Genomic DNA, 21,630 nt, shown 5'->3' with positions numbered 1-21,630 from the left:
TCCATTAATTCCTTTGGCAAATATTTATTCAACTCCTGCTGTGAATCAGGCCCTCTCCAAAGCCCTGGAATTACAGCTGTGATGGAATGAAACAGACAAGTCTTGGCCCTGGTGGCCCTTATCTTTTATTGGGGAAGCATGACTCTGAACGTGATGAACAAGCAGTAGATATCTGTAATGTAATGCAAGATCGGGACAAGTACTATTTGGAAAAAGCTGGGAGAGGGAATAGGAAGTGATATTTTTTAATTTTAGAAAGAATTGCCTGATAAGCCTTTTCTAAACACATTTGAACAGAGAGGCTTGAATGAATCTAAGGCTTGCAAAGCTATCTGGAAGAATAGCCTTCCAGGTAGAGGGATCAGCTAATGCAGAGGCTTTGAGGCAGAGGGGCACGAGGAAGTGAGCTTGGTTTGTTCAACCAAGGAGTCCAGAGTGTTGGAGCTGTGTGAACCAGCATAGAGCAGGGGTAGATCATGTAGGGTCTTCAGATTTCATTCTAAGAGGGAAATAAGCCTCTGGATGGTTTCTAGCAGGGTGACTGAAGTGATCTGACTTAAGTTTAACAGATAGGCTCTGTTATGTAGAGAACAGACTCGAGAAGTACAAGCAAGGCAGCAGGGCGATCAGTTAGCAAGTGGTGATTATAGACCTCTGGGTGAGAGACAGTGATGATGGAAGTGATGAGAAGTAGTCAGATTTGTAGTGTATTTTGAAGGTAGAGTCAACAGGATGTGTTGATTGGTTGCAGTGTGAAAGAAAGCAGTCAAGGGTTTGCCAGTGTTTTTAATTTTTAACTCCAGTGACTGTCTCTGAGCAGTGACTTTATTAAGAGCTTTTCTTTTTGCTTATCTGTGTTACTAGATTTTCTATACTGAACCTATAATGCTTTTGTAATAAAAACATATAAAATTGAAGTTAACCATGCTACTAAATGTGGCCCAGTTCTTAATGTGTTCTCCCAGCCCGTTTGATTTTGGAAAAACAATTTCTGTAACATAAAAATTTTTAATTTGTCTTTTTCCACTTTAGTGATCAGCCTTTGTTTGTATCTTTTACACATCGAAGATGGTGAAGCTAGATATTCATACTCTGGCCCATCACCTCAAGCAGGAACGCTTGTATGTAAACTCTGAGAAACAGCTCATTCAGAGACTCAACGCAGATGTACTTAAGACAGCTGAAAAGTTGTATCGTACAGCATGGATTGCTAAGCAACAGAGAATTAATTTGGATCGGCTTATCATAACCAGGTACAGGAAAGGTTTTGAGATCTTAAATTTTATAAACCACTGTAAGTCTGTACTAACCGGTGACTAAATGAATCTATTTCTGACAAAAGTGCATAGTTTAAGAGTTTAAATCAACATCAGAGTGAGTCATTACTTAGTTTAGTATTGTTTCAGAGAATTATATTGTTTCAGAGAATTATAACTTAAGCACTAATGTTTTATACCACACCAATTTCAATTTTGTTTTTTCATGTATATATAGCATTTTATTGTTCTAGAGAGTGAATTACCAGGTGTTTTACTTTTCTCCTAATATTAACGTATGCATTTCTGTGTTTTGATATTGTATATTTGCTTTCCAGTTTTAGAAAACTAATTTTTTACTGTTAGTACCTCATTGTTCTTTTGTTTCAAAAAGCAGTTTTGAACTCTAAGTATAGTGATTTTGAGTACGTTGTTGAGAAAAGAAGCCAGACAGGACAGAGTACTTACTGTATGATACATTTCTGTAGAATTCAGAAGGACTAATCTTGATGATAAAATCAGAATGGTTATTTCTTGATGTTTTTCATTGAGCCTGATTTAATGTGAAGAATTAGTTCTCCTTTGTACTTTCTGCTCCTGTCTTTCTTCACACATTCAGATTCTGGTGCTCTAAAAAATGTTGCCAATTCACAGACTGAGACTGCTGAGGTTTTACTCAGCTCCCAGTTCCATGTTTTGGCATAGTAGATGTGTCATGTTGTTATTGCTTTTAATTTTATTCTTTTGCCTGTTTGCTTTTTTTTAAGTGCTGAAGCTTCCCCTGCTGAATGTTGTCAACATGCCAAGATTTTGGAAGACACACAATTTGTTGATGGATATAAGCAGTTAGGGTTTCAGGAGACTGCTTATGGAGAGTTCTTGAATCGATTAAGGGAAAATCCTCGTCTTATTGCCTCCTCTTTGGTTGCTGGAGAAAAACTTAATCAGGAGAACACACAAAGTGTTATTTACACAGTTTTTACCTCTCTCTATGGTAACTGCATTATGCAAGAAGATGAAAGCTACCTCCTTCAGGTTTTGAGATACTTGATTGAATTTGAACTTAAAGAAAGTGACAACCCTAGGAGACTTTTGAGGAGAGGAACTTGTGCCTTCAGCATCTTATTTAAACTTTTTTCTGAAGGACTGTTTTCTGCCAAACTTTTTCTCACGGCTACTTTACATGAGCCTATCATGCAGCTGCTTGTTGAAGATGAAGATCACCTTGAAACAGATCCAAACAAGCTAATTGAGAGGTTTTCCCCATCTCAACAGGAAAAATTCTTTGGAGAAAAAGGCTCAGATAGGTTCAGGCAAAAGGTTCAAGAAATGGTGGACTCCAATGAGGCCAAGCTAGTGGCTTTGGTGAACAAATTTATTGGTTATCTCAAGCAGAACACATACTGCTTTCCACATAGCTTGAGGTGGATTGTGTCACAGATGTACAAAACCCTTTCCTGTGTAGATAGACTGGAAGTTGGGGAGGTCAGGGCAATGTGTACTGATCTCCTGTTGGCCTGCTTCATTTGTCCTGCAGTTGTCAATCCAGAACAATATGGAATAATTTCTGATGCTCCTATTAATGAGGTGGCGAGATTTAATCTGATGCAGGTATGATTTTGCTATTAATACTGATGAGGCATATCAGTTTGAAATCAGTTGATTGTGCAGTGGGGTAGGAACAGAAATTGGTGAGAGTATTCTTATGTTCTTACCATTCTTTTTCCTTACACGGTCCTAAATATTTGCTTCTTATGAAATGAAAGCAATCATATTGGGCTTTTAAAACATTGTAGCCCTAAAACATTTTGTGTTAGTTTTTAAATACGACCCTTACACATTTGAATATATGGTCAATTTGATTTTCTAAATGAAGTCCATCATCGCTTTTCTAAAATTTCAAAATGCAGAAGGGTTGAAAACTGAGTTGTTTTACATTTCATTTGGTAGTGAGACCTAATCTGAACTAACATGAGACTATTTGTAGCTGCTAGGTATTCCATTATAGTATTAATGAATATTCATGTCTTACTGCAGAAGAGTTAATGTATTTGGTTACAGGATGCCATCCTACACATTGGATATGTTACACATAGGCACTAACTAATGTTTCTAAAATCTCCAAATTCTGAAATTTGAAACTATTCTACACCCATGAATTTCAGAAAGGATTTTCAGTTCTATGTTCACATTTCCCCCCTCATCATCTAAATTGAAGTCTTATTCTTAAGCGAACTTTTTAATCATATCTTAACCCTCAGAAATACTGTGAAGAAGAGACTAGGTTTACTTTGAACAGAGTATATGTCTTTGGGTGACTTTTATTTTTTCATGATCAACTCTATATATTGGGTTTTTATTTAGCAACTAACTATGTAGGAATTCCTGAAATAAAAATTTCAGTTTTTTATCATCTGTGAAACACTGTATTTATTGTTATGATACTATAGTTGTAGTTTTTATTTTTATCATTCCAACACAGATTGAATCATATTTTCAAAATGATTAGAAGTGTGGATTTGCCCAGATATTGCAGTGATGCTTAACTTTCAGCAAAGTGTCTTTAAGGAGAGTGAATTAACAATTTGTTTTGGGCAGTGAGGAACGTGCTCTGTGAATAAATACTCACTTTCCAAACAGCTTAGGTTGTATAGGAATTGTTTGCTTTTATAACTAGGAAAAAAAAAAAATCTACTTGCAGTACTTTATGAACTATAGAGGGAAAAATACTTAATGTTAACCTGAGAAAATTCAAGTGAATCAACTTTCACAAATTAAATTTCTAAACACATGAAAAGTACAATATCACAAAGGTTTTGTACTTTTATTTCATCATGTCAATATAATGTGTGTTAAAGAGAAATGAAAGCAAAATTTTCTACTGACTCTAAATATAGTAAAAGCTGATGTAGGCAAGTTACACATTTTATTTGGGATTATTTCATATGCCTGATCAGGTGGAGTTTACGTTGCTATGAAGTAGAGTTGTAGACTAGAATGGGTGTGCTTTTGTAGAGAGGCCTTTGTGAGTACCTACAGCCTGCGTCTCCCTTCCGCTGCTCTGGTTTGCAGGTTGGCCGCCTTTTACAGCAGTTGGCAATGACTGGCTCTGAAGAGGGAGATCCTCGGACGAAGAGCAGCCTTGGAAAATTTGACAAAGTAAGACTGAATTCTGTGCCATGTGAAATAGTTTATACAAAAATCTAACTGTCCCTATTACTAGGTATTGTCCTCAGGTGATAGAAAAGTAAATATTCTTTTCAGTTACTCTTTTTTTCTTCAAAGATTTATTTATTTATTTATTTATACAAGCACTGGGTACAGTCAGAAACGTGGGAGGGTGAGAGAATTCACCAGAGCCAGAGCGGGGAGCAGAGCAGGCAGAAGGACCGAAGTACACTGCTGAGGGGAGCAGTGGGCGGCAGGAGAGGTCTGCGCGCCCTGTGGGACCCTCCTTTGGTGGCCGGGGAGCAGCCTGGGATCAAGTCGGTGCTGCAGAGGCTGCGGGCAGCTTTGCAACCCAGCACTCAACCGCTGCACCACTGGGGAGGCCCTCAGTTACTCTTGATATAGCTGTAGAGTTCTATACCATGTTGGATCAGCAGTATTTAAAAGTTGTTGCTCAAGATCACTAATTCTCACTTATGAAAGTGTTAAGGTGATGCCATTCTAATTAGAATCAAAGTGCTATTAGGATTATTTCATTAAAATAATAGAAATCTATGGGTATATGAGTCAAATTATATAATTTTAAGTGTATTTTTAAAGATAACATGGCATTGCTCAGCTAGTTTATCAAATTTTGAATAGGTTGTACATTCAGCCTAATGTAAAATTTAAAGGTTATACAATGAAATTTCCCCTTCACCTCTGATCCCTAGCCTCCCTGAGGGGTTCTTGATGTTATCAATCTTTTGTGCATCCCTCTAGAGGTCTGTGGACAAGCAAATTCCTGCATTTGTCCTCCCACTCACCCTACCTCTCCCTTTTCCCAGTTGGTAGGATGGTGTGCACTCTTCTGCCTGGCTTTGCTCGCCACATTATCCATGGATATTGGCAATTCATAAGAGTTCAGTTTTCTTACATGTTGAGTTTAGTATAATTTTCAAGAAGAAAACTTTTTCCTTGCTTGTCCACTGCAATAAAAAACTTTGCTCCCTTATTTTATTTTTAAAGATTTATTTATTTATGCATATAAGAACTGGGGTAAAGGCCAGAGATGTGGGGGCTGAGAGACAGAGACAGAGTGGGGAACAGAACACGCAGTCTGAGTGAAATATACTGCTGGGGGAGCAGCGGGTGAGTCAGGAGAGGTCTGCTGCGCCATGAGGGTTGCTCCCTGGCCAGTCGGGGATTGAACTCGTGCTGCAGAGGCTTCGGATTGCTTCATAGTGCGGTGCTTAACCCCTTGCACCACCAGGAATGCCCTCCTTATTTTAAATTGAAGAAGAATTTCACTGTGATCTTTTCCTGTTTAACAGAGCTGTGTTGCTGCTTTCCTTGATGTTGTGATTGGGGGCCGAGCCGTGGAGACCCCGCCAATGTCCTCTGTTAATCTTCTGGAAGGGTTGAGCAGAACTGTGGTTTATATAACTTACAGTCAGCTTATTACTCTGGTAATGGCTTTATTTTTTAAGATGATTTTCTCAAAAGTCATTTATCTAAGCATGGGCAGGGCCATAGATGAGTATTTGTATGAGAAATATATTGATAGACGTGTTTGAAAAATTGTTTTCACTCGCTAATAGCCTTTTAATTTTGCCAGGTGAATTTTATGAAGAGTGTGATGTCTGGAGATCAACTGAGAGAAGATCGAATGGCTCTTGACAATTTATTGGCAAACGTACCTCAGCCAAAGCCAGGAAAAAGCAGCAGTTTGGAAATGACTCCCTACAGCACTCCTCAGCTGTCTCCAGCAACTACCCCAGCAAATAAGAAGAATCGGCTGCCTATAGGTGAAGAAAATTTCTCCTATTGGGACTGTTCCTTAAATTTAATATTTCTTAGCTCTTTTTGTTGCTCGGTGTTTTGAAATCGTTTTAAATAATGTGAAAAAATAATAATGTGAAAAAATCTCTATGTTTACTGGCAGAAATTCAGGTTTTTAAAATCACACCAAATTAGTTACGGTTTATTAGTATCTTTAACCAGACACATACTTTTCATAATTAAATGAGATGATGGCACCTGTAGTATATTTGTTTATATTTAAGTATCTTTTCTTGGAGATATTTGGAAATGTCATTTGTTTTTTGGATTATGTAGCTCTGGCCTTTCTAAATAATATAATGAATAATATTATTTTAGAAATTTTCATCAGTAAAGTGGAAACTTCTTAGTTACTGTTTCCATTATTGTTATTAATAGTCTTATTAACTAAACTAAGAGCTTTGTTAGAAACAAAGAAAAAACTTATTTTACCAAATTGATTCATTTATTTAAGAATTAGGTTTATTTGCTTAGTAGACACACAGCATATATTGAGCATATACCATATATCAGACACTTAATTCTCTGGAAGCATTTATAAATATTGTTTCATTTAACGCACACAAAAGTCCTGTGAGTTGGTATTGTAACTGTCTGACAGGTGAGGCACTATGTTAGACACTGGGGGCACAAGGAGCATTTGGACAGCCCTTAATCTCAAGTTAGTTGCTGACAGTCTAGTTGGGGAGAACAAGAAGAGGCCAGTATTCTACAGCATACTAAGCGTCTGATGGAGACAAACAGTTGAGGGTTGTGGGGACACCTAACTTAGCTGGTTGGTGGTTTAGCAGAGGATCTTGGAACAAGTGCTCTTGGTACTTTCTTTTGAAGGATAAATGGTGGTTAGACAAGGTGAGCTAGAAAAGGAGTGTTCAGACCAAGAGAACAGAGTATTTTAGTGTCAATATTTTAATGATTATAAGGAGGAGCTCAGCAACAGTTAGTGAACATAAATAGTACTGTATTTTACACATGTTGAAGGATAGGATTTCATACTTTGAACTTCCATGAGCTGATTTGTTAAGAATGGTCAGTTTCTTAAAGTTAATATACCTTATATTTAAAGCAATTTGGAATTAAATCATTTAACAGGAATGTGGCATCATATTCCTCAAGACTGTGACTGTCATCATTCCAGAATATCAATTTTCAGAATATAAAAACATTTTACACAGTGATTTTTAATCTTATAGACTCTTTCACTTTGTTAATGTAAAGAAATAGATGGCTTCTGGTAAATAGATTTTTTTCTCCATTATTCACCCCTACATTTCTTGTCCTCTAAAGGTATTATTAAATATGGATCTAATAGAAAGTAAATTTCAAATGTTTGCCCAGTATTATTTTATATAATCATGTGAACTGGTCATTGCATTTATTATATATTTTTAAAAATATGTCCATTTTTCAAAGGGTTGATTTCTTTCTGTTTATTGCTTTTGCAACCCAGGACAACAGTTAGCAGCCATCACTGCCTGGGATTCCTCAGCCACCAATCTTACTGCTCATATTACTCTAGTAACCCCATTTGGTGGGTAATAGGCTGTTCTTCTTTTTATCTAACTTTTATTTAAGAAATAGATCATAAAAGTGTGCTCCATGTGCATGTTGCTTTTGCTTTATGTAAATTGCTACATGAATTTGGTTACTCACATTTTCATAAATTTTGAAGTTTATTACTTGAGACTCATGGTACTATTCATGAAGTTGGGTTTAAGTTCACAATTCAGTAGAAGATAGAGAGGAAAGAACATGTAAAATTTTTCAACTAAAGGTTTAAGTAGACCTGTTTTAGACTTTTGGAAGTTGCTGTGTACTCTGAATTTTGGAAGTAAAAGTGATTAATGACCAGATCTACGGCACTGTGATCAAATATGATTGGTTATATTTCTGTCTTCAAGAAGGTTAACTTTCACTCAAAGTGAAGTTGAAAGCTATTTGTGCTATAGAATGTTGTGTTTTATGTTCGTAGTTTTGATTATTTTGCACCAAAAAACAATTTCTATTTAAGTATTCTGGTTGCATTGAATTTTATTGCTTTCTGAAAGAAAGTTGAAACTTACCACAGAAGATTAAAACTTATAAATTGTCACAAACTAAAGTTTTCCATGTCCAGATGCTCTTGAATGGTTTATAGGATGGATTAAGAAAATAGTATTACTTGTTTGCTTGTAGTTAGGAACAAAATACCCCTTATTAGATCCTTTATTCATTTAGGATGCTTCCATAAAGCAGAAAGGAAACTCATATTCAAACATAAGAAAATCTCTCCTGTTTCTTTGAAAAGAAAGATGATTTCAATTTGAAATTTTCAACTAGTAGTATGGAGATATTTGGTATTTAAATCATTTTGTAGGAGAAATAATTGAAGGTATCTTGAAAAGATAATAGGGTAGTACTTTTCTTATCACCCCAAGTCTTAAGTTGATTGATTGGGATATGTTTGCTGTTCTGCAAATGCAGTCATCTGTGTCACTCTCCATCAGGTAAACATGGATTGTTATTTCCTCTCAGTTTGGAAGGAGAATCTGTATTAGTCATCAGTAGAATAGCTGGGAAGATCTAGAGTTTCCTTATCCATTTTTTTCACCATTTTTTTTGTGCATGCGCAAATGTTCTACATTCATAGAATATATTTTTTTTTAATTCAGTGTACTATTTTTTTCATTTTGTCTTTTTTCTAAATTATCTTACTTGAATTTTTTTTTATTAGCACCTCGAAGCAGAAGTCGCACCAATGTGTTAATGGACTTACATATGGATCATGAAGGATCATCTCAAGAAACCATCCAGGAAGTGCAGCCAGAAGAAGTATTGGTCATTTCTTTAGGGACAGGTCCCCAGCTTACTCCAGGGATGATGTCAGAAAATGAGGTAGGATTGTGTTGTTACATTTCACTACAATCACCAATGTTTAATGACTGTTTTTATCCTTGTTGAGCCTACCATGACACACCACTAAATGTAAACTCCTGTGAACAGCTCTTTAGTCACTTCGCATTAATATATCTATGACCCTGAAATTGCTGTCGAGTCCACACCAAAAGGAGTTTCCTAGTAGTAGTTGACACAGAAAGCCAGTGTTGTGTGGTATGGAAATGGAAGAGTCTTTTCCAGTGACCAATAGGAAATGTTTTAAGTTTATTTTTTTTTTTAAGATTTATTTATTCATACAAGAACTGGGGTATAGGCCAGAAGTATGGGGGGTGAGAGGATTCACCAGAGACAGAATGGGGAGCAGAACAGGCACATTGACCAAAGTACACAGTTGAGAGGAGCAGCAGGTGAGTCAGGAGAGATCTGCTGCGCCATGTGGGTTGCTCCCTGACTGGGGATCAAACTTGTACTGCAGTGGTTGCGGATAGCTTCATAGGTTGCATCTTAACCCCTTGCGCCACCAGGGAGGCCCTGTTTATTTCTTTCTAATGATATTCTTGCTTTAAAGTGTCAAATATTCTTTAGAAATACCTTGTATTTAGGGCCTCCCCAGTGGCGCAGCGGTTGAGCGCTGGGTTGCAAAGCTGCCTGCGGCCTCTGCGGCACCGGTTCGATCCCTGGCTGCTCCCCGGCCACCGGAGGAGGGTCCCACATGGCGCGCAGACCTCTCCTGCCGCCCGCTGCTCCCCTCAGCAGCGTACTTCGGTCCTTCTGCCTGCTCTGCTCCCGGCTCTGGCTCTGGTGAATTCTCTCGCCCTCCCGCGCTTCTGACTGTACTCAGTGCATGCATAAACAAAACAAACAAATAAATAAATAAAACATGCCACTATTTAAAAAAAAAAAAAAGAAATACCTTGTATTTTTTGACTGATTAAGAAGAAACAGAAGAGGGCTTCCCCGGTGGCGCAGTGGTTGAGCGCTGGGTTGCGAAGCTGCCCGCGGCCTCTGCCGCGCCGGTTCAATCCCCGGCTGCTCCCCGGCCACCGGAGGAGGGTCCCACATGGCGCGCAGACCTCTCCTGCCGCCCGCTGCTCCCCTCAGCAGTGTACTTTGGTCCTTCTGCCTGCTCTGCTCCCCGCTCTGGCTCTGGTGAATTCTCTCACCCTCCCGCGCTTCTGACTGTACCCAGTGCATGTATAAACAAACAAGCAAATAAATAAATAAATAAATAAATAAATAAATAAAAGAAGAAACAGAAGAGCTTACTGAAAAGAAAACTGAAGTATTTTGAAGAAATAGAGTTGGGAGGTATTATAATCAGTTTGAAGATAATTGTAAAGAACTTGGGACAGAGGCAAAGGAAAGAGGAACTCTTATCTGTGCATGTCTTTGTTTTCCTATGATTCAATTTAAGTTATCTTGAAATACAGGAAAGGCTTTCATGTGTAGAGGAATTAGATTTAGCCTCTGTGATACCAGAATGCCTGTTTCAGGCCAGACTGCGTAGGTGCTGGGAACACAGACTAAGTGGGACAACTTTTCTGCTGTAGTCTTCTTTGTCATGGTGGTTTCACCATCACTGCTATTGTAGAAGCAGAGGCCTAATAGACACATGTTTTTGTTATGCTTAGATATGATTTTTCATTTGGATAAGGGATTTGACTAGATCATAGTTTCTCAGTGGAGGTGATGTTGGAATTATGGGTAAGAGAACTTCATTTTGGAGGGTTGGCCCATGTATTGTAGAACTTTTTTTAAAAATTTTATTTGTTTTATATGCATGTATGTATAAATCAATCAAGCAATAAATAAATAAATCTTTAAAAAAAAAAGAAAAAAAATTTATTTGTTTTAAAGATTTTATTTATGTATTTTTGCATAGAACTGGGGTGTAGGCCAGAGGTGCATGGGTGGGGGAGTGAGAGAATTCACCAGAGACAGAATGGGGAGCAGAACAGGTGGATTCACAAAATACACTGCCAAGGGGAGTAGTGGGCAAAACAGGAGAGGTCTGCTGTGCCATTTGGGTCACCTCCCTGGCTGGGGATTGAACTCAGGACGTTGTGGTCGGCCAGGCCGATATGGTAGAAGTGCTGAGACTTAATCACTAGGTCACCAGGGATGCTCGGTTTGTTTTTTTTTTTAATTTTTTATGCCATCCTCTTGTAACTAATGTCAGTAGAATTAGCCAATCATTGTAACAACCCATATTCCTCCCATTTACTCCCTAAAGGCCCCTGGAAGGATTTCAGTGCCCATTGAAGAATCACTGGGCTAAAGAAACTCAAAATTCTTTCAACTCTAAAATTCTGTGATTTTAGTCTATCCTAGAGTTTACAGACTTTCTGGTTTAAAAGTAAGATAGTCTTCTTTGTAAGATCACAAAATTGCCTGCTCTTAGATATAATTTGGGGAAATCGTCATTGTGTTATGATCCTTTTGTTTTCTGTTAATTCATACCATTCTTAGGCCTTTACGTGGATTTTTCCTGAAGATTTGTTGCACTTTGCTCACTATGATGAATTTAAAGGTCCAAGTTACCTTAAAAATATAAAATAAAGAATTTCTATATCTGCCTTTTACTGTAAAACAATATAGGGAAAAATGGGCCTCCCCTGGTGGCACAGGCAGTTGAGTGCCATGCTATGAAGCTGTCCTCAGCCTCTGCAGCACTGGTTCGATCCCTACCGGCCGGCGAGGGTCCACATGGTGCAGCAGACTTCTCCTGCCTCGCCCTCTGCTCCCCTCAGCAGTGTATTTTGTCCGTCTGCCTGTTCTGTTCCCCGCTCTGTCTCTGGTGAATACTCTCACTCTCCCTCTTATCTGGCCTGTATCCTGGTTCTTGTGTAAAATAAATAAATAAATCTTAAAAAAACAAAAAGAAAAACAAAATAGGGAAAACATCTATTTTTAACTGATTCATAAGCATCACATGTATAATTATAGAGAGCTGTTAAAAAAACCTCAGGACCTCCCTGGTGGTACAGGCAGTTGGGCACCTCACTGTGAAGCTGTCCGCAACCTCTGTAGTGCGGGTTCGATCCCAGCCGGCTGGGGAGAAACCCACATGGTACAGCAGACCTCTCCTGTCTCTCCCACTGCTCCCCTCAGCAGTGTATTTTGTCAGTCTGCCTGTTCTGATACCCACTGTCTCTGGTGAATGCTCTCACCCTCCTGCACATCTGGCCTGTACCCCGGTTCTTGTATAAATAAATAAATCTTTAAAAAAAAAAAAACCTTCAGTTTACTCATGTAAATGAAGGGCCAAAGCAGTGCCTAAAGGGTTTTTTCTTTTTTAAGTAAGGATACTATTCTTCCTTTGATATTCCAGCAAAGGCCTTGAAAACCAACAGCTGTAAGTCCAAGTTCTAAGTGAGCTTAAAACATTTTGTGTGACTTCCAACAAAGCACTCAGTTTTTCATTAAGTTGGAGATACACACACAAAGCTGAGTTATGAGGCCCATGGGCAATGAGAAGTAGTTATGTTACATGGAAATTATCTAAGAAATAGGAAACATTTAAAAAATGTTGTCAGCTCTAGACTGGATATAGCTGTGAAGTCACACTTCAACTTCTGGTATAAATTTTTGTGACTGTGTACGTGGTGATGGAGAGGAGGTTCAGAGCATACTCATTTAATGACTAAGATTATTTGTGTACATGTTTTTCCTCTTGTTTGAATTAGTAACTTTTGAAAACAATGTGCTGCAAATTTAATATGTCGTTGTACCATACTAAGTGCTTTATGTGCGTCTTTTATTCAATCCTCAGCAACTCTGAGGCATATGTATTGTTACTATCACCAGTTTATAGATGAAGAAGCTGAGACTCAGCTTAAACAATTTATCCAGGTTTATGTAATTGGCACAAGGCAGAACCAGAAGGACTTGCCCACTGATGCCAAGCCTTCTGATTCGTACAGCCCTAACCACTGGCATCCAGTGTCTGATTGCCTGTTCAGTCTTTTGCCACCTGTAGGGTGATGGAAAGACACAGGTTCAATTTTTTTAAACTGATAATGCTTTTGTTTCTGGAGTAGTTAAAAGCTTGTTCAGAGTCTTATTAATGGGTTTTATTTTATTTTATTTTTAAAATTTATTTATATAAGCACTGGGTACAGTCAGAAGTGTGGGAGGGTGAGAGAATTCACCAGAGCCAGAGCGGGGAGCAGAACAGGCAGACTGATGAAGTACACTGCTGAGGGGAGCAGCGGGTGTGGCAAGAGAGGTCTGCGTGCCATGTGGGACCCTCGCCTGGCGGCCGGGGATCGAACCGGCGCTGCAGAGGCTGCGGGCAGCTTCGCAGCCCAGCGCTCAACTGCTGGGCCACCAGGGAAAGGCCTCTTAGTAATGGGTTTTTAGTTAAAAATAATAATTTAAGGGGCCTCCCCCTGGTGGCATAGGGATTAAGTCTCAGTGCTGTCACCACTAGGGCCTGAGTTCAATCCCCAGTCAGGGAGCTGACCCACATGGTGCAGCAGTTATCTCCCCTCAGCAGTGTATTTCAATAGATCCGCCTATTCTGTTCCCCACTCTGGCTCTGGTGAATCCACTCACCCCCTGCACCTCTGGCCTACACCCCAGTTCTTGTATGCATAAATAAATAAATCTTTTAAAAAATAATTAAGATTAAGAAGAACTTATTTTTTTTTTTTTATAGAGGCATGCTTTATTTATTTGTTTGCTGGTTTGTTTGGTTTTTTTGTTTATACATGCACTGGGTACAGTCAGAAGCGTGGGGAGGGTGAGAGAATTCACCAGAGCCAGAGCAGGGAGCAGAGCAGGCAGAAGGACCGAAGTACACTGCTGAGGGGAGCAGCGGGCGGCAGGAGATGTCTGCGCGCCATGTGGGACCCTCCTCCGGTGGCTGGGGAGCAGCCGGGGATCGAACCGGCGCCGCCGAGGCCGCGCGCAGCTTCGCAACCCAGCGCTCAACCGCTGCGCCACCGGAGAGGCCCAAGATTAAGAAGAACTTAAACATACATTTGCTGTGGTTTTTTTTTTCTTATTAGTAATGTTTCAGTTGTGAAAAGTGAGTGACTTTTTATTTTTCAGATCCTAAATATGCAACTTTCGGATGGAGGACAAGGAGATGTCCCAGTCGATGAAAACAAACTCCACGGTAAACCTGATAAAACCTTGCGCTTTTCCCTCTGCAGTGATAATCTGGAAGGAATATCTGAAGGTGAAGGGTTGCTTCATTCAAGGAATTGTGTTATTCGAGTAATATTTTGTTTTGTGTTCTTTAAAGGAGCCTTATAAACTATAATTATACCATCTGTGCCTCTCACTGAGGAGAATAATGACATTTCCCTCTAATAATCTTGAACAGTTGGCTATAAAGATTGTTTCTTGTATAAAATTAAGATTGCAAGAGACCTTTGGTTGTATAAAATGGAGAGGACATGGTCTTCATTGAGACTTAAGTAGAATAATACCAAGTTTTGCTTCTCTAGAATTAATATATGCCAACATTCTGGAGCTCCTTTAGAGGGATGTGGTGCATGTCTACATGGAAAAAATGGACTCACTGGGACCTCAGGGTGTCATGCATACTTTTCATGTTCTGTATTCTTTATTCACACATTCACACACACCTTTCTGAGCTGGAAAGATAGAGTGGAAGCAGGAATAACAAAGAAAATAATGAGCCAAAGTTGTGAAGTGAGAATATGTCATTCTGCACTTACCAGGACAAACAGTTTTAATGAAAATAGTTCAAATTTACTAACATTTTAAAATAAACATAAAACACAATGTTTTCTTTTTCTCTAACTTTTCTGAATGATAATAAAAGTATAGTCATTGTAGAAAATCCAGAAAAGAACCAGATCATCTGTAATCTCACCATTCTAATAATAAGTTAACATTTTGGTCTATTTATAGCAAAATTAGGTTTGTACTGTTTTACAATCCCTAATATTCTTAAATAACATGTTTTTTTTTAAAAGATTTATTTATTTATGTATAGAAGAATTGGGGTACAGGCCAGAGGTGTGGGGGGTGAGAGGGCTCACCAGAGACAGAGTGGGGAACAGAACAGGCAGAATGACTGAAGTACACTGCTGAGGGGAGCAGCAGGCGAGTCAGGAGAGGTCTGCTGTACCATGTGGGTAGCTCCCTGGCTGGGGATTGAACTCGTGGTGCAGTGGTTGCAGAGAGCTTCAGAGGTTGTGTCTTAACCCCTTTGCACCACCAGGGAGGCCCTTAAATAACATGGCTTTTAATGACTTTTTTTTACTTAAATGGGTATATCATAATTTATTTAAACTTCTATGATTAAACATGTAGATTGCTTCTAGTTTTCATATGTTATAAGGATCCCTGCAATAGACAATCTTAGATGAATTTTAGATTATAGTTCCTTACAATAAATTTCTAGAAGCAGACATGCTGGCTTGAGGGGCATGTATATTTTTAATGTATCAATGCAATGTTAAAGACACTTGAATCAACCTTTAGTCTCTTATCAAGGCATGAACAATTGCATGGTGGTTCATGAATATTTTTAAAATATCACTACATTATAAACATTTCTTTAGGTCCTTCAAATCGATCCAACTCAGTATCCTCGCTAGACCTGGAAGGAGAGTCTGTATCAGAACTTGGAGCAGGACCTTCTGGGAGCAATGGGGTTGAAGCTCTACAGCTGTTAGAGCATGAGCAAGGTAAAGTGAGAGTGCACAGTTGCTCAAGTAGTAAAGAATTTAGCTGGTTGAGACCCAAACAGTGTGTTTATATGTAAGTTGACTGTGTTCAATAAGAGAATAAATTTGACTGACTAGTGACCATTAAACTTGCATTTATTTGTAGTTGCATAAATTCCTAAAAATGTAATTTAGTTGGTAAGTGAGTTAATTAGGCTTAAATTACATAAAATAATTACTATGAATTGCTTGAATTGTGTTATATTTGTTACTTCAGTTCTGTAACATTTATTTTTTAAAGGGATACAATGATAAACACTAAAGATTCAAATAACTTAGACACAAATGGTACACAAATTATTAAAAGTATCATAAAAGTGCTTGGGCAGTTCCCAGTGAGATACATGTGGTTGGAAGTTTAAGGAAAAGCTTGTTGGATGAAAATTGTAGTCTTTGTATTGGCAGAAACTGGAGCTGTGTCATTGTAGATAAAGAGAATAAGCCAGTCAGAGAGGTAGCGTAGCATCTAGTGAGGAGTTACCAAGTAGGGGAGATAATGGTTAAAAGATAGATGGGGCCTCCCCTGGTGGCGCGTGGTTGAGCACTGGGTTGCGAGGCTGCCCGCAGCCTCTGCGGCGCCAGTTTGATCCCAGGCCACCGGTGAGTGACCCACACACACAAAAAAAGAAAGATAGATGGACCCTGATGTGCTATAAGAAGATTAATTTGAAAAAGTTGTTTGGATTGCTGCATTTAAGGATCAGCAGTGGCCTGTAAAGGAGTGTTGAGGGCAGTTGTGCTCAACTGGGTCTGAGGCAATGATTCTTAGACTTCAATGTGCTTAAGAATTACCTGGGGATTTAAAAAAAAAAAGCCATTTCCCTGTCTCATTTCTGGAAAATCCTTGCTCAGTCTGTTTTTATAAAATAAAAGTGAATCTTGCCATTCGGGGGGTATGTGTGATTTAAATAGCAATATTGTATTATACTCAACTGGTTTATCATTGTATTAATTAGGATTACATTTTCTACAAATTGCCCAGAAATCTAAAATAATGCCAGCTTAAACAGAAGTTTAACCAGCCCTCTAAATGATTCTGATGTGCGTGGCTGGCAGTTTGCACTACAGAAGCTAGGTTAAGGTGGGATTTGAGATAGATTATGGGTTACTCTCAGTGGTCAAGAAAAAAGAAAACAAACTAGAATTGGGATGTATCCAGGTCGAGTGAAAAATTTTTTTGTGTGGATGGATCAGTTAATTATTATCACAGTAATGCTATTAACAAATCACTTGAAAACTTGGTGACTTAAAACAAATACCTGGTTTTACTCTCAGGTGTATGGGTCAGCTGGGTAGTTCTTTGGATTCAGAATGGGCTCACTTGTGCATCTGCAGTTACCTGTGGTTGCGGAGGGAGCTTTGCTAATCTTTTTTTTTTTTTAAGATTTATTTTTTATTTATACAAGAACCGGGGTACAGGCCAGATGTGTGGGAGGGTGAGAGGATTCATCAGAGACAAAGCGGGGAATAGAACAGGCAGATGACAGAAATACACTGCTGAGGGGAGTAGCGGGTGAGACAGGAGAGGTCTGCCGTGCCATGTGGGTTGCTCCAAGGCTGCTGGGGATCGAACCGGCACTGCAGAGGCTGCGGACAGCTTCACAGTGCTGCGCTCAACCGACTGCGCCACCAGGGGGGCCCCAGCTTTGCTAATCTTAGCCAGGGGTCTGTGGGTCAGTGGGAAGCTGGCTGATTGAGGGTGACCCTTACTTGATCTGGGTCATCTCTCGTCCTCCAGTGGCTGACCAAAGCTTGTTCTCACGTAAACCAAGGTGAGAGAGGGCAGAAGTTTATAAGGTCCCTTGACACCTAGCTTCATAACCGGCACAGTTACTCCTTGTTGAGCAAGGAAAGTGACATAGTCTGTGCAAATCCAGAGAGAAGGAAAAATGTATCCCAATTCCCGATCAGAGTCACACTGCAGAAGATGTGGATACAGGGTGACAGTGGATTGCAGTGATGGCCGCAGTTAAGCTAGCAGAAGGGGAAGTATATCTCTGCTTCTCTCAGCTTGGAGGGGGAAAGTGTACATCCCTGAGGAAATAATTCACTGTTTTGAAACTGGGGTCTCAGTGTTAATGATAAAAAATGTAACTTGAAGTTCAAATACATAAAACTTCTTTAACTTGATTTAGCAATCATAGCTGTGCTGACATTTTTCCATGCTTAATTTTGTTTTTGATAGCTACAACACAAGATAATCTTGATGATAAGCTAAGGAAGTTTGAAATTCGTGACATGATGGGACTGACCGATGATCGGGATATATCAGAAACAGTGAGCGAGACCTGGAGTACAGATGTCTTGGGAAGTGATTTTGACCCTAACATTGATGAAGATAGATTACAAGAAATTGCAGGTAACTGCTATTTAATATCTCCACAAAATTCTGCTATTCACCCGCCCTTTATGATAGGGAACTTCAGTTGTGTGAATATTGGCGCTACCAGGACACTGAAATAATTGTATATAACAAGGCATTTGTGTATTTTTTTCTTTATTTAAAATATAATGTTTTCCATGTCCACATTTAAGCCCCCTACTCTCCCCCTCCAAAAAAAAAAAAAAACCAAAAAACCAACTGTCTTTTGAATTAGCTTAAGTCTTATTTGCAGACCTAGTATGTGTTCTTAATCTATAATTAGCATATTCTTCTTTTGTGACTAAAGACCTTATATTAGCATGAAAATTCTTACAGATTAGAGCCATAAAATCCTTTGGAATAATTTTATTCTGAGATTCTCTAAAAATTGAATTTACATCGGGAAGAACTACTTAATTAGTCCACTTCCAAAGAACAGTTTTTTTTTTTACCTCAAGTTTGAGGTATAATTAATATACATTAAAATTCTCCCTTTTTTAGGGTACTAGTCTATGAGTTCTGAAAGATTCATGCAGTCTCATAATGCTTGTTTTCGTTTTCTTTAAATCATGGGACATTTCAAACAAAATACAGGAGAGACTGATATGACGAGCTGTGTGTACCCATCACTCAGGTTCAGCAGTTATACTTAGCACATGAATTGTCTCATATCTGTCTTACCCACTACCCTTTAATTACCTCCTTTTATGTTTAGGCAAGTTCCAGACATTATTTGTAATTATTTTATGATATATCTTTAAAATAACTTTCACCAGTTACTTTTTTCCAAAAGTTTTTTAGAATTGTTCTTTTGTTAGGCTTAATCAGAAATAGTGAAGGATTCTCAACTTGAGTATGTTTGACACACGTGTACAATAATGTTTAATTCTTTTCTTGTATTTTAAATAGTAGATTTTTTAGCTGCTTTTAAATTTGTTCTAGATGCCATAGTAGTATTTTTCCTAACAGTAAGCCGTATGCAAACAATAAGCTACCTTTGCAGTTGACTGAGTGCTGTAGAAGAGAAGTGTATTTTCCTGCAAATATATTTTATTGCTCTGAATATGTGGCTAATATGCCAGAAGAAAAATATTTGAGTAGTAAAATTTTCTGTGGTTAAATCTCTCTGACTGTTTTAAATTTCTGTGCAACTATAAACTGTAGAAAGCTCTCAGGGACACACATAAAATTTGATGGAAAAAGCCCTGGTGAAAGCTAATTGAAATGGCTTGATGAGTGTTTTCTCTGTGCAAAGTCCAAGGTGAATAGGAGGAAACAGATGAAGAAAAGCTTGTGTCATTGTGACCAAAGCAGGAATTTGTGCTTGTGGTGGTGTTACAGATTGAATTTACTCTTGCTTGGCTTCCTTCTTGTGGGTAGTGTAGAGAAGATTTTATTATCTTAGTGTTTGGCTTTTTTCATTATCACCGCTCTTTCCATAGGGCCTTTGGTAACCCTTTGCTCCCCTCCCCACTGGCCACACAGGTGCAGCAGCAGAGAACATGTTAGGCAGTTTGCTGTGCCTGCCAGGCTCAGGGTCAGTGCTTCTTGACCCCTGCACTGGCTCTACCATATCAGAGACAACAAGCGAAGCTTGGAGTGTGGAGGTATTGCCAAGCGACTCGGGTGAGTGTGCTGTTGACTTCTGCTTTTTAAATGTGTAAAGTATCCTATTTCTGTAGTGTACACAGCTTGTCCAATAGACATTCAGCAACTATGAGGCAATCATATTGCTAAGGATTTCAAATGAACAATTAGTTTAGGACATTTTCTGTCCATTAAGGGAAAATGGCATAGGCTAAGGTGGCAGGTGCTGCCAGGCTCTGTGTTCAGTTATTTTGGACACACATGTTAGTAACTCATCAGGCGTCTGAGTGAGACACCGAGTTCACTGTCTTCCAGTAACTCGTCAGACTAGGGGTAGCTTCACAACTCAATCTCTGAATGGTTAGATGCCTGGTGAAACACATTTAGATTTGTCCCAGGGGAGAACTTGACCCTTTAAAAGATATCTAGTGTATTTTGAAATACAGTGAAATTGAGACTCTGGAGTCTAGAAAATTTCTTCGTGCAGGATTATTATAAATGTATGCAAAGTGTTTTGTACTTTCTCCTATGTATTCCATTTCTGCTTTTTTACCTGGTTATATAATAAATCTTAGCCTTCAAGTAAATGTCAACTACAGAATGAGATAGAAGTAACTATGTCTGAGTTAAATTCTGTCTGATATGTGTAAATGATAATTATATGATCCTGATAAGTTTTATAATGTCAAAGCATTCAGACTTGCTAATATTTACAAAAGGAAACAGTAGGACTAGCTCCCAATCTGCTGAGTGTGCATATGAGTTAGTTTTCAGAAGGTGGTTGATTTAATGCTAAGCTACTTCATACTCTCCTTCACTTGACATTTTAGTCAACGGCATACCCTGAGATTAGTGGGCTGGGAGCAGAGTTTATGTGTGCACAATGAGCAGGCCGAGATTGGGTGACAATCACAAGATTGACTTCTTTAACACATCTTCAACTTTGCTAGCTGAGCTAGACTCAGAAATCTATTTATACTGATTTCATTCAGGCACTGGTAGCTTTCTTCATCTGGGCCACAAAGAAACTGAAATTGTGCTGTGCTAATAGGATCACTGATGGGACCTTATGTCTTGTGTTTAGAGGCCCCAGATCTAAAGCAGGAGGAGCGCCTGCAGGAGCTGGAGAGCTGTTCTGGACTGGGCAGCACATCTGATGATACGGATGTCAGGGAGGTCAGTTCCCGCCCCAGCACACCAGGCCTCAGTGTTGTGTCGGGTATGTCTGTCTTGTTTTAAAGAATAAGGATTTGAAGGTGTGTCCCTACCACCTTGTTTATAAAGCTGATAACTAAGAGATATGTTTTATGTAAGGCTAAGTCATTTCCAGGAAACACAATTATTTCTAGAGGACTTTAAATCTGTGAGAACATAATGTGTGGCTTTATGGAGCCTGCTAAAGTAATTGACAGTCTATGTGTGTTCCCTCTGTAACTCTCTGTTCTGGGTAGCCTGTGCTACTCTTATTTAAATACCACATGATAATTCTGATTATGTTGTATCAATCAAGGTGAACATATCTAAGCAGTAGTACAATAAAGGTATAATACGAAATACCTTACATGTATAGAACTCACATGTATAGAACTGGACATAAAATTTTTGAGAATATTTATATTTCTCCCAATTTCATATACTTTTTGTGTGGTTCTTTTGTTCTTCTTGCTGTTTATTTTTTTACTAATCCTTTCTTTTAAGGCATAAGTGCAACCTCTGAGGATATTCCCAATAAGATAGAGGACCTGAGATCTGAGTGCAGCTCTGATTTTGGGGGCAAAGATTCTGTCACTAGTCCAGACATGGATGAAGTAACTCATGGTAAGAAGGGGAGATGACAGTGACTTAAAAACAG

At 38.8% G+C, this 21,630-nt stretch overlaps 1 protein-coding gene across 4 annotated transcripts in view; it reads left to right on the top strand.

Moving 5' to 3' along the window:
* Positions 1 to 1,068: 1,068 nt before the first annotated feature.
* The window catches only part of GAPVD1 (GTPase activating protein and VPS9 domains 1), a gene marked incomplete at both ends in the record, with an annotated part of 40,498 nt that continues 19,936 nt past the window's right edge, over positions 1,069 to 21,630 (top strand). For 2 of the 4 annotated variants that reach the window (XM_084239175.1, XM_084239173.1), the window contains 12 exons: positions 1,069 to 1,253; positions 2,024 to 2,867; positions 4,329 to 4,415; positions 5,738 to 5,872; positions 6,022 to 6,211; positions 8,959 to 9,119; positions 14,178 to 14,244; positions 15,665 to 15,790; positions 18,015 to 18,188; positions 19,677 to 19,817; positions 20,863 to 20,997; positions 21,477 to 21,596. In XM_084239175.1, the coding sequence (XP_084095301.1) occupies positions 1,069 to 1,253; positions 2,024 to 2,867; positions 4,329 to 4,415; positions 5,738 to 5,872; positions 6,022 to 6,211; positions 8,959 to 9,119; positions 14,178 to 14,244; positions 15,665 to 15,790; positions 18,015 to 18,188; positions 19,677 to 19,817; positions 20,863 to 20,997; positions 21,477 to 21,596 (2,365 nt within the window). Of the gene's footprint in view, positions 1,254 to 2,023; positions 2,868 to 4,328; positions 4,416 to 5,737; positions 5,873 to 6,021; positions 6,212 to 8,958; positions 9,120 to 14,177; positions 14,308 to 15,664; positions 15,791 to 18,014; positions 18,189 to 19,676; positions 19,818 to 20,862; positions 20,998 to 21,476; positions 21,597 to 21,630 lie in introns of all 4 variants that reach the window. The other 2 variants (XM_084239174.1, XM_084239172.1) reach the window with 1 other exon arrangement.

Source organism: Talpa europaea, assembly GCF_964194135.1.
Source record: "Talpa europaea genome assembly, chromosome: 7".
Taxonomy (NCBI): domain Eukaryota; kingdom Metazoa; phylum Chordata; class Mammalia; order Eulipotyphla; family Talpidae; genus Talpa; species Talpa europaea.
This window is presented reverse-complemented; position numbering and strand designations above follow the sequence as displayed.